The sequence below is a fragment of the Tauraco erythrolophus genome, chromosome Z (genome assembly GCF_009769465.1).
Source record: "Tauraco erythrolophus isolate bTauEry1 chromosome Z, bTauEry1.pri, whole genome shotgun sequence".
Lineage (NCBI taxonomy): Eukaryota > Metazoa > Chordata > Aves > Musophagiformes > Musophagidae > Tauraco > Tauraco erythrolophus.
Genome location: NC_141496.1, coordinates 19,123,272 through 19,136,570, shown reverse-complemented (window position 1 = coordinate 19,136,570; position 13,299 = coordinate 19,123,272). Strand labels below are relative to the sequence as shown.

Sequence of the window (13,299 nt, the reverse complement as noted above, 5' to 3'; positions counted from 1 at the left end):
CAGTAAAACTAAAGGTTTAAATCAATATTGAAAAGACTTATACATTCATGCTGTTTTCCCCAAAGCACTCATTAAAAATGCTAACCCTTTTCCACATTTTGAATTTAAAAAGTATTCTGGAAAGTTGTAAAAAGCAGTGTAGATTTAAAGAATTGTTTTGAAAGCCTTAAGTTTTGCAGTTTTTTCGCCCATTGTTGGCTTAATAGCTGAAATTTCTTGATTTTCAACAATTTAGAAACAACTGGAGCACTTAGCAACCATCAGCTTTCAAGATTTTAGGTTATTGTTTTAAGAAAGATTCCCAGAATCTTTTCAAAAGCAGTATCTCTAACTTGACGAATATTATATTGAAGACAGATATTAGTCCTGCAAGACATTGCTCTGTCTAAGGAACTGAATACAAAACATAACTGGTGCATATTCCTTGCCGTTAGTGCCGACAGCCATTAAAATACGATGGTGAAGTGATGGATCTTCAGTCTTCAAACTAAGTCAATCAACACGCAAGAGTAACTTGCAGGATTAAAAAATTGACAAGTATTAAAACCTTAACTGATGAATTTAAAAGTCAACGGATGGCACTTCACAGCTATCTCTAAAAGCGCCCTACCAATTCTGATAACCTGAGCAAAGTTGCGATGAGAAGGTGAACAAAATTGTTGATTTCTGGAAAATCAGGACTATGGAAAGAAATTATTTAAAAGGTAGTGTACTACCTGTCATAATACATGCATATCACAGCCCAATATTTGACAACATATAATTAGTCATTCTGTTTTATGCTGATATTCACACATTATTGAAATACACGAGTTTAAGAAAGCATTTCTTTATTTGATCCTGGAACTTTCAGAGCCAAAAGATTTTTAAATCACAAGAACTTGTTTTTGTGGAGTGATTATACAATTATGTAGGAGCATCGTGTGCAACGGGAGGAAAAAGCTGTCATTAATGAGAAGTTGCACTCCAGAGGAAGTACAGGTATTTGCATTTTTAGAGAAATGGTGTATTTTTCTCATAATACAGAGTAAGGACCCAAGAACTCCGAATATACCTGCTGCCTGGCATAGTATTTAGCACTCTGAATAGTATCAGGTGGCCTTTCACAGCTGTACACACTAATTTTAGAAATGTTCACTGGATTAGGCTTTGTATTAAACAGGTATCATGTTTTATACAGAAATTATTCAGAAATGTCTACATCTTTGTTGTGTCAAATCATAGTTCTTCAAACCAATACAATCACAAGAGAAACACTATTTTGAAGAAAGAGAACAGTTTATATGGAGTCCACTTGCATAGGAACTAAATGAAAAAAGAATTATTTTTATCACAACAAAAATTCAAAGAGCCTTGTCAAAGCTATTTAGCTGGTCAGTTGAATGTTTGTCAGAGAAAGTGATTTCCTAATGATTTCTAAAGCACTGCAAGTACCCAACAACGCAGACAGTAGCAAAGATTAATAAACAATTACCTAGACACCCACAACTCAAAAAAAAAAAAAGAATCAGAATTGTTTTCCACTTTTTATTTTCCTTTTGTGGGGGTACTATCTCTATAAAGATTATCCAAGATCTGGCAGTCTATTAAACAGATAACAAACATTAACATTAAAATACTGTTCTTCAGAAAAGATAAGCACTCAGACCTCACAAATATTCTACCAAATTTAGAAGTGATTTGCCTAAGTAAAACACACTCCAGAGATCTGGTAAAAATCAGTAGGAATCTCCTGTGTTTTAATTTCACCCTGGGACACCAGCAACAACCAAGTCTTCCTGTCTCACCTTATCAGTTGCTGTTCCGAAGCACCACACTCAGGGGCTGCTGTAGCAGGGCTTCCAGCATCCAGCGTCAGGCCGGAGCTGAACACCAAGATTTTCCAAGAGGTAAAAGATGGCTGTGGGACACGGTAAATAAATAAGCACGTATTTCTGTAGAATAAGTGTGACTGAGTATACAACTTAGTAGATCTCAGTGCACTATAATTATTCTTGGCTACCAGACCTTCGTATGACCCAACAGATTATCCACAGGAAGACTACACTTCCGTTCACACGCACCACGGTGTGCTCCTCTCTGTACACACGAGTGTGTCTGGTATACAAGCTCATGTCTCAGAGCCATTTGCTGTTCACACTAGTGTTCACTCTAGTTGTTCCACAGACCATGTACCACTGCCTGGGATTTCTTCTCAGTCTTGCTTTTAAGTCTCTCTCTGAGAGATGTATTTCCCACAAAACACGTTTCTGGAAAATATCAGATCACTGTATTTGGGAACAGGCAACAGGGAAGAAGCCACCTTTCACACTTTGCAGCAAATTTAAGTGTCAATTACCTGGTCAGGCAAATTTAGGACTTGAAACTTCTACAGGTGGAGTGCATCTGCTCTTGTTAATCTTTATAGAAATCACCAAGATCATAATTACATCACTGTACACTGTGGATATTCAAACTGTAGAACAGGATAAAAATCACATAAATACATGGACGGCTACCACCTAACATTCACCCTTGTAGGTGCATTTCAAGGGATACTAATGATTGCAAAAGTAAGATTCTTCCTTCTTCATAAACACTATGCAGTATTAATATAATGAGGCTTTGGGCAACCTGGTGTAGTGGAGGATTTCCCTGCCCGTGGCAGGGGGGTTGGAACTAGATGATCTTTGAGGTCCCTTCCAACCCTAACCATTCTATGATTCTATGATTCTATAAAATTTATTGGCAAATATTTGTTGCCAGTAAGTATGTATGACTGAACATTCAAGGAAAGTAAAATTAAGTAGGGTGAGACCAAACCAAAATTATTTTATTGTGAACTTCAAGCGACCAGACACAGAAAACGTCACACATTATGAATTTGGATTAATCTCCAATTTAGCTTGCACAGCTAGTCCTATAATTGCAAATATTGTTTTCCTTCCTTGCTAATCCTGCTTTTGCATTTGACTTGATGGTGATCTTCCATTGAGAAATAATCTTAAAATAATCTGACAGGGCATGAAACTAAAACTTGACAGCCAAGACTTTTGTTCTGCAGTCAGATGCATCTTACTGTGTCATCTCATAGAAGTCCCGTTATTTCTCTGTGCCCCAGTTTCCTCACTGAACAAACCAGATATGCTTCAATACATAGGCTGTTATTTTTTTTCATTTCTACAGCTGAGTTGTTCTGGATATGCTCAGGTTATACCAAAATGAGAAAATATAAGGAAGTAAGAGAAGTGGGACTGTATTTACTACAGGCGTAAAAATTTGCTATGTTTAGTAGAAGAGAAGGAAATTCATTTCAAGGTATGTATTAGAATTACAGTTACAGTCAAATGAAGTATTGGAATTAATGATGGTATATTAGTTTGATGGACTCCAGTAAGTAATCAAATTAATTCAATACAAATAAAAGAGCCTACTAAATTTTTAGTGGATCCATTAACTTAGTACATAGCAAAGAGACAGAAAAGAAAACTTTTTATTCTCCTTGTTCTGCTAACACTGATTTCTTGGAAATTTCATATATCAAATTCATTTTTTTCAGTGTCTCTTCTGACATAGTCACAAAATCAAAACTGAACTTGACATAAAACAAGCTGTACCTTTAGCTAAGGTGAGCCTGTGGCCTTTCTACCATATGTAGCCCTGGTGTGGTCTTCAGAACTATTCACACACATCATGCCCCTTTACTTGTCTTCCTGTGAAACCAAAATGCCCTTATCTAAGCTAACGTGTTGGCCTAGGCCTCAGGAGAGGTCCATTTCCTCAGGATTAATTCCTCAGGATTTAAACTGAAAGAGGGGAGATTTAGATTAATCATAGAATCACAGAATGGCATAGGCTGGAAGGGACCTCAGAGATCATCTAATCCAGCCTCGTTGTCATGGGCAGGGACGCCTCTCAACTAGATCTGGCTACTCAAGGCTCCGTCCAACCTGGCCTTGAACACCTCCAGGGAGGGGGCATCCACATCTTCTCTGGGCAGTCTATTCCAAAGTCTTACCACCCTCGTACTGAAGAATTTCTTCCCAACATCTAATCTAAATGTGTTCTCCTTCAATTTAAACCCATTTTCCCTTGTCTTATCAGTGGACACTCTTGTAAAAAGTCCCTCCCCAGCCTTCCTCTAAGTTCCCTTCAGGTATTGGAAGGCAGCTATTAGGTCCCCCCAAAGTCTTCTCTTTTCAAGGCTGAACAATCCCAGCTCCTGCAACCTGTCCTCGTAGCAGAGGTGGCCCAGCCCCTGGATCATCTTTGTGGCCCTCCTCTGAACACACTCCAACAGATCTATGTCTCTCTTATGGTGGGGACACCAGAACTGGACGCAGTATTAGAGGTGGGGTCTCACAAGAGCAGAGCAGAGGGGGAGAATCACCTCTCTTGACCTGCTGACCACACTTCTCTTGGTACATCCCAGGATGCGGTTGGCCTTGTGGGCCACATGAGTGCACTGCCGGCTCATGTTGAGCTTCTCATCTATAAACACCCCCAAATCCTTCTCTTCAGGGCTACTCTCAACCCATTCTGTGCCCAGTTTGTATTTGTGCCTAGGATTGGCCTGACCCAGGTGAAGGACCTTGCATTTTGACTTGTTGAAGCTCATGCAGTTAGCACTGGCCCAATTCTCAAGCCTATCAAGATCCCCCTGGATGACATCTCTTCCCTCAATTGAGTCCACGGCACCACACAACTTGGTGTCCTCGGCAAAATTACTGAGGGTGCACTCAGTGCTGTCATCCATGTCACTGACAAAGATGTTGAACAGCACTGGACCCAGAACAGACCCCTGAGGGACACCACTTGACACCGGTCTCCATGTAGACATCGCAGCATTGACCACAACTCTTTGACTGTGACCATCCAGCCAGTTCTTTATCCACCAAGAGGTCCATCTGTCAAATCCGTGTCTCACCATTTTAGAGACAAGGATGTCATGTGGGGCAGTGTCAAAGGCCTTGTACAAGTCCAAGAAAACGACATCCGTTGCTTTACCCACGTCAACCAGCGCTGTAGCTTTGTCGTAGAAGGCCACTAAATTAGTCAGGCACGACTTTCCCCTAGTGAAGCCACGTTGGCTGTCACCAACCACTTGGTTATTTTTTATGTGCCTTAGTACAGCTACCAGGAGAATCTGTTCCATGATTTTACCTGGCACAGAGTTAAGGCTGACTGGTCTGTAGTTTCCCGGGTTGTCCTTGGTCCCTTTTTTAAAGATGGGGGTTACGTTTGCCCTTTTCCAATCTGTAGGAACCTCACCAGACTGCCAGGACCTCTCAAATATGATGGCTAGTGGCCTAGCAACTTCAGCCACCAGTTCCTTCAGGACCCGTGGATGTATCTCATCAGGTCCCATGGACTTGTGCACCTTCAGGTTCTCTAGGTGTTCACTCAGAGGGTGGTGAGGCACTGGAACAGGTTGCCCAGAGAACTTGTAGATGCCCCATCCCTGGAAGTTTTCAAGGCCACGTTGGATGAGGCTTTGGGCAACCTGGTGTAGTGGAGGGTTTCCCTGACCATGGCAGGGGGGTTGGAACTAGATGATCTTTGAGGTCCCTTCCAACTCTAACCATTCTGTGATGCTATGATTCTATGATTTCCTGGCTGAAAACAATGTAAGTTATTTTGATGTGGAGAAGAATCCATTCTTCCACATAAAAACTACAAGCTATGAAAATCCTTTCTCATCCTTATAATCTCAGCATTGCTATTAAAAATTGCAAGATGCTGAGCTTGTTAAGGACATTTAGGCCATGCAAATACCTAAGATGAATAACACTCGAACACGTACAAGTAAGTGCATACTTCTGTGTAGAATAAAAATTATTAAAAATCTAATATTTGATCACAGGAAGCACAAAATATCAAAATACCAATTTTACAAAGAGATTTTTACCTGTGTAGCATATACATGTGCTGCGTTTGAGAAGCACGCAGAGAATATGTTACATATATTGCAGGTTATTTTCTCTCATTAATGACTTAAATCATATGACATTTTAACGTAATAAGCCACTTTCATCTATATAATGCCACCAAAGGAAACAGAGTATTTCCAGATTCTTGTACTGTAGAAAGAGGTGGAAGCTAGGCAGGGATAGTCATTGTCAGGTACTTAGCATTGTCCATGCTAAGTAAGGATAGAGAAACATTGACAAAATGAGACATTAAATACAAGCTAAACAAAGTTTCATAAAATAAGAAATCATATTTCTTGTTGCATGCCATTTTTATAATTTGGAAATGAAAGACCGTCACCGTTAATACAGTTACTGCAGCTGTAAACGTCTCAATTTCACTGTTCCAACATACTCCACTGCAAGCCCATTTTCTCCTCTACCTGACTAGTTGTTTAGCTTATGCTGGGAGAGACCATTCAGGTCAAGGGCTGCATGCAAAAGTCCTCTGAAACAAGGAGTGAAGAGGGAGGAAAATTGCTGGCTCTCAGAGAGGAAAGTTAAAGTTGCAACATATACATGACTAAAGTGTGGAAAGTGTCAGTTCCACTGATGCTGATGTAGTAAACCATGAGAGTACGTGGAACAGCACAGCGTGATTTAGGCTATTTATCACTTGCCTTTGTGGGTTTCTGTCAAATATGATGTGAGCTATTTCTTTCACAAAGCTGCAAAACAATAATAATTTCTTACTTTTTAATTTTCATTTGGTGACAGACACTGGATGAGGAAAGGAGGCGGACATCATCTGGGGATAAACCAGTAAGAGGGTTTTGTCTATCAGCAGCTATGCACGAGCCATCAGCAGCTGTGCACACACTCTTCACCGTTTCAAGATAAAATCATACAGAAAAGTATCACTCCAGATGGGGAAGGTTTATGCATGTCAGCTGTCAACCAACCACACTGTGAGCATATTCCTTCCTATGCTGGTCACTGCCCAGCCTCCAGCAACCCATCTATGTATATCTACATTTGCCATCTTCTTCCGCACTAACATCATGTTAATGTTAGCATCTTCCACACTTAACAACGTGTTAACACCATCCAAACCTCGTGTTTGAGTGCACGAGGCATAAACATTCTGTTAGAGCTGGAGTTGCTAAGAATAGCCATCGGATTCAGTTTTGAAACACAGCTCCCCAATGCACCTGATTTGCACTGTGCAAACTGTGGTGTGCATATTTGCACGTTTGTTTTTCTATCGAGTTTGTTTAAAGCACCTGTTTTGTGAAGGACGAAGCGGATAACAATGAAGCGACAAATACCACAGAAAATACCAGAGCCAAACTTGGGAGACTTACCTACCATTGCTTTCTTATCACATTTTTAATGTGCAAAATGGAAAGTGTGTTGAGAATGTGTGAAAAACAAACCTATGTCAAGCCAAATGGAGTCCCAGGACCTATGCATATGTGCTGTAATATATGCCTTTTCGGTTTTTCAGGTATGCGTAACACTACAGCTCTTGTGATATCATCTGCAGATATTGATTCTCCACCACTCTGTAACCCAAAAATACTCACTTCCTTTAGGGGTAAATATCAGCATCTTTTAGTTTCCAGAGCAGAGACCAAGGCCGCCCTCCTCACTGGCAGCTTGTGAACAGTGCTTACCATTAGCAGAACTGCCCTCTCAGATCCTACCTCACCCCACAGCTCCCCAAATACTATACACAATCTTTAGGATAATGTGTGCGGAGATGCCCAGGGCAATATGCATCTTTTTTCCTTTGAGTGTACTGCAAGAGTATCGGGAGCTAGAAACACCTCCTGCTTCCTTCCTGTCCAACAGCCTTTTCTGTCTCCTGGGGGCTTCTTAATCGTGACTGACGTAGTTCGACGTGAGGCGGACCGAGCCGAACGCGGGCTCCAGGTCCCCGTTTACACACAAACAAAACCCACAGCCACTTCTAGGCAGGTGCCGACCGCATTTGCTGCAGCACGAACCCCAAACGCCTCTGCCACCACCTCCAGCGCCGCCTCTCGGCTCCATGACCAGGCAGACCCCGCTCTTGCTCGCAGTCTCCTCCCGGAGCAGCACAGGGACAGGCTGCAGGCGGAGGGCGAGCCTCGGGCGCCTCTCCGCAGCCTCATTCCCAGACACCGCTTCCCGCTCTGGCTGTGGAGGCACGCTGCCGCCCCGCGCCTCGCACCTCGCCTCGCTCCAGGTGAAACAGGAACCCACCCGCGTTACTCTGTTTCTGCTGGAGGCGCAGGCAGGGGCGCCGGGGAGCCGCCTTCTTCTCTTCTTCTCCCCATCCCTCCCCTCAGGCCGCCCCGCGACACACCCGCCGCCGCCATGTGGCAGGAGGGCGGCCGCGCCCGTCCTCGCCCGCTCTCTCCACCCGGCCCCGCGGGATAACGCTCCCGCTCGTCCGCGCCGAGCTGCTGCCACCGCCCCGAGGGCAGCGCCCGCCTCCCCGCCCCGCCCCTCCCCTCCCCGCCCCGCCGGCTCCGCCCCTCCGCTCGGCCCCGGCGCCTCAGCCCCTCAAGGACTCCGGGGCGCTCAATGTCAGGCCGGCAGCGCGGTGCGGCCGCCGGCAGGGGGCGGGCGAGGGGAAGCGGCGCCAGCCCTGCGCGGAGCGCGGCTCAGAGTCGGCGGCGCTGGCCATGCCGGGCGGCGCGGCAGCGCGGAGCTGAGCCCAGCCCAGCCCAGCCCAGGGCGGCCGAGCCCAGCCGCGCCGCTGAAGGGCACCGGCGGCGGCGAGGCTTCCCCGCGCTCTTCCGCGGCCGGGGCGCGCCCGCCCCGCAGCATGGAGGCTGGGAAGCGCAGCTCCTCCGCCGGCAGCCGGGACGATGGCAGCGCTAACGCCTTCCCAGCCAAGCCGGCGGCCCCGGCGGAGAAAGCCCAGAGCAGCCCCGGCGGCGGGGGCAGCGGCGGCGTGAAGGAGCATGGCAACTCGGTGTGCTTCAAAGTGGACGGCGGCGGGGGCGAGGAGCCCGTGGTGGGCTTCGAGGATGCCGAGGGGCCCCGGCGGCAGTACGGCTTCATGCAGCGGCAGTTCACCTCCATGCTGCAGCCGGGGGTCAACAAATTCTCCCTCCGCATGTTCGGCAGCCAGAAGGCGGTGGAGAAGGAGCAGGAAAGGGTTAAAACTGCGGGGTTCTGGATCATCCACCCTTACAGCGACTTCAGGTGAGCGCGGGGCTCCCGCCGCCGCCGCCGCACGGCGGGTGGCCCCGCCGCGGGAGGCAGCGCGCCGCTGCCGCCGCCTCGCACCTCGCAAACTTCGGCGGGCTCCGGCTCGGGGAAGCGGGTGGCGGTGGGCGCCCCGCGGAGGTGAGGGGCTTCCCGTGCGGGCGGGCGCAGCCTCGTCCCTTCCCTCCTTCCCTCCCTCCCTGCCTGCCCGCGGGCAGCATCGTTGCCCCACTCGGCGGCTTTAAAACTTTGCCTCCTCTCTCCGCATCCTCCGCCCAGGCTGGAACGGAGGGGATGCGCTGCCCTCTCCGCTGTCCGTGCGCCGCCGCTGGGGAGGCCGCGGGGCTTGGCCCGGCGCTCTCCAGCGTGCTGCACCCGGGACGGACCCGCAGGTCCCGCGTCGGCCGGGCGCTGCCCGGCCGACGCGGGACCTGCGGGTCCGTCCCGGGCTGGCCGCGCCGCCAGGGTCGCCGCCTTGGCCGCCTCCGTCGGGCGGGCGGGCGCGGGGCCGTGCCGGAGCGGGGCACGGCACTATCGGGGGGTGGGAGAGCTCTCCGGGGCTCACGCAGCCGTAGCAACAGAAATAAAATCCTGTGGTCCTCGCTGGGCGCTCGCAGAACCCCCTTCCTGAGCACCCGACGTAAACGCTTGGTCGCGGGAAGGAAGCACGTCTCGGTCCGAGTTGCAGCAAAATAACTTTATCCAGGCTGACGCTGTGTGGGAGAATGCGTTTTTGTAGGTTAGATGGGTAAATGTGATGCTGAATTAGTGTTGCCTTTGCAGTGAGGTGAGCGTTATGCCAGGTTGGAATATTCGTATGAAAAGCAGTGCAAAGAAATTCTTGGGAAGAGATATTTCTCTTTAAAATTGCATTTTAAGTGAAAGATTATTTCATTGTGTTCTCTATGCCAGCTGGCCATATGCCTTTGTAAATTTAACACTCTCTACGATATTTGCTGAAGAACTATCAGTGTCATTAAGCGTATTTAATCAACAGCTTGAATTGAACAGCCTGTGTGGAGACTGTAGGTGAATTGCACTGGAGACTGTGTTTAAAAAAGGAAAATCCAGAACGTTCAATAGTTACATGGATCTTCTAAGAAAAAGTAGGTTAAATAGCACATGCTTCCAGTGGGAACAGGAGGAAATACTTCTAAAGTCCAAGTTTCTGCGGGACTATTCAGAGTGAGGTGTTACGCAGTGAGCTGTGCTAGCACCTTGCAGTCAAGCCTGAAAGCAGTACAGCTACAAGAGCTGAAGAGCAGGGCAGCACTCAGTTGCGACTCGAAATCATGCCTCAGATCCCTGCCTTTTTCCTGGCTCCCTGGAGGCAATAAGCTGCACTCGTTCTTTTCCTGGAGTACCTTTTCCCTCTCGCATGCCAGCTCAGCTGCACTAGCAGGTGCATTAAGGGGGGAGAGAGCCAAGAGTCCACCCACTCCCTTTCTGCCAGCCGGAGAGGGATGTAGCAGGTCACATCTGGTGCTGTGGTAGCATGTGTAGGGGATTAGGGGGGGGTCTGATAGCCTCTTGCTTACCCGTGTGTGTGCATGAGTAACTTTATTCACGTGAGGATTCTGTTAAAAAGAATGAGTTTATTCTTGTGAGTAAATTCCCGTGTTTTGTTGTAAGCTTGGTTTCTGAGCGAGGTGCGCAATCCAATGATGTTTTGGGCAGTAGGAGGTTATGCATCATATTGTGCAGCATGTAATTTTTTATACTAATATGTGAAATAGGTCATAGGTATGTTGGTTCTGTTTCGTTACAGAAATATCTTCTAATTCTATCCCAGTTCTTCCTGTGGGAAGGCTTAGAGATCATAGCACATGTTTATTTATTTTTTTCAGTAGGAGTACACAACACTGCATCCTTTTCAGGCCTATTTTCTGCATATTCTTAAATTAACTGTATTTTCTGAGAGTTTTCTTATGCCTTTATTTTATAAGAATGGAGGCATTTGTTCTTTTAAATAAAGCTCGTAGTTTTCCTTTAGTCTTAGGATGATGTGGCCTGATCTGGACCCAATTTTTTAGCTAGTAGGACTATTTCAGTGAGAAATACGAGATGCTTGTGTTGTTTCTCCTGAAATAATTGCAACTGTATAACGGTACTACTCTTTTAAGAGTGGCAGTGTTTATAGAAACGGGTGAAGAAGTTGTACTATATAGTGTATTCATCTTCCTGTATGAGAATTGCTACAATGCTCGTAAGTGCCTCCTGTCAGTGTCTCTGTACCACGACAAATGCATGTGTAAGGATGGAGTTGTTCTGTATGTGATTTTTTTAACAACATAATGCTTGTATGTAGACAAGCCTTAAAGCATCCAAAGAGACAGGGATATTCTAATTTCACTGTGTTGATATTGATATCACCAAGGCAAAGAACTAATTTTCTTCGGAAATAACAAGAAAAATATAGAAAACAGAATATTTTACAGTATCCAAATGCAAACATTTAGAATAAGTTTGTAAATTTAGCTATTATAAGGATGTTTGTAGCATATAGGAAAACGGACATCACAGTAAATTTTAAATACGGGCACACTTGGGAGAATATAGGGTTAACCATGTAAGACGTGGGAAAATTCTGGTAGAGGCTCCTGTGTACTTTCGTTTATTTTTATTTTTCTAGTTGTGGATACTTGTATGCATTTGTTGGGATACTTTGATGCATGTGGTTAGATTTCTTGCCCTCATTCTCATGATTGTTATAAAACTTAGCATGTTTGTTTATACCAAACAATATTTTGCTGTGTTTTTGGGGAGGTGGAGCAGCCCTGCACCATCACTCTCCCTCCTTTTTTGGTCTGAACAGAGTGTGGAAGCTGTGTCTATACACTTGGTGCTCTGTGAATCGGTTACTCACATCCTTGTGGGCCTTGGTCCCTAGTTTTATGGCTCTCCATCCTGCCTGTGTTTCAGGGAGAAACTGGCTCTTCATCAGGCAAATACACCCTTGGAGAATTAAATTCAATAAGTATTACATAATTTTTCCACAAGGGGACCATTTTGTTCCTGGTTGTCTCTGCCCAGTCTTCTGAGGTTAATGTCTAATTTGGAAGCTGTTACGTAAACCGAGCACCTAATGCACATCAAACCCAGCACAAGTCCTCTGTTTATCTCTTCGTAGCTGTGATCACTGCGTCTCTAAACTTGGACAACGATTCCGTGTAATTGTGTGACTCACCAAAGTGAATTTATCATCAGTGTTTTGGTTAGAGTTTATTGAAGTCCTGCGTGCTTTCTGTGAGATACCCAATGCCTCCGGCAGTCCCTGCTCACGTGTAGAACAATGAGCCCGTGGTAGAGCATCACTGGTCCAGCCTCGTGGCCTCGCAGCCGCCGGATGAGAGCGGGACGAAGCCAACGGGAGATGGGAGCAACCGCACGTGGCTCTGCTGCTGCCATACGCGTTTCACTCACTTCACAGCAGAGCTGCGGTGGGCATGGGCTTTGGGTGAATTACATGTTAGTGGCCTTCTGGTATTAGTGGGAACGTACGCGGCTGATTTTTCAGACAACTAATTAGTCAGTGTCCTTCGGCACATCAGGAGCTTCTTTAATGCTCAGAGGGCTTGCTTGCACGTGCCTGGACTCTTGGTCCGGCCCTGTAGCATCTCCTGCCCTCCCTGTTTGTGAGTACACAGAGAAACTCGTGCTGTCATGGAAATCCTGGTTTTATTACCACATCAGCTTGAGCGTCTGTAGTCAGCAATCTAAAAAGAAAACAGAGTTACTACCTCCGGAGTCACACAGGAGAGGCATCTTTTGACCAGAAATAGCAATGTATGAGAAAGACTGAGTGGGGATAATACGTGTGTGGAAAAAAATGTAGCCTTTGCAGTCTGATGGTTACAGTTCTCAGTTTGATGTTTGGAAACAGCCTTTGACTGGAAGTGGGGACAAAAATTTTAGTTGGCTTCAGGGTGAAGTGAAGTAAGACTGTGATGTGGAGTTGTCCGGCAGAGTAGCCAGTAAGGAGGTGCAGCGCAGGCAGTGCTGAAGGTCTTCCTCCTGTGTAGATGTATACAGAGTATGAACTGATTTGCAACAATAGCAAATAACTATTGACGTTTCAGGTTGAGAGCATCTCTCTGGGTAACCTCTCATCTATTCAGGGAGCACAGTCTTACTTTAATAATAACAGAACAGTAAAGGTAGAGTTAATTCTAAAACTTGCACAGAAAATTTCGGAGCATAGTGAACAGTA

The 13,299-nt window shown here is 46.1% G+C and overlaps 1 protein-coding gene across 1 annotated transcript in view; it reads left to right on the top strand.

The window, feature by feature from the left end:
• Positions 1 to 8,703: 8,703 nt before the first annotated feature.
• HCN1 (hyperpolarization activated cyclic nucleotide gated potassium channel 1) overlaps positions 8,704 to 13,299 on the top strand; it is a 221,135-nt gene continuing 216,539 nt past the window's right edge. Inside the window, exon 1 of the mRNA XM_086629034.1 lies at positions 8,704 to 9,086. Within this exon, the coding sequence (XP_086485160.1) occupies positions 8,704 to 9,086 (383 nt within the window). The remainder of the gene's footprint in view (positions 9,087 to 13,299) is intronic.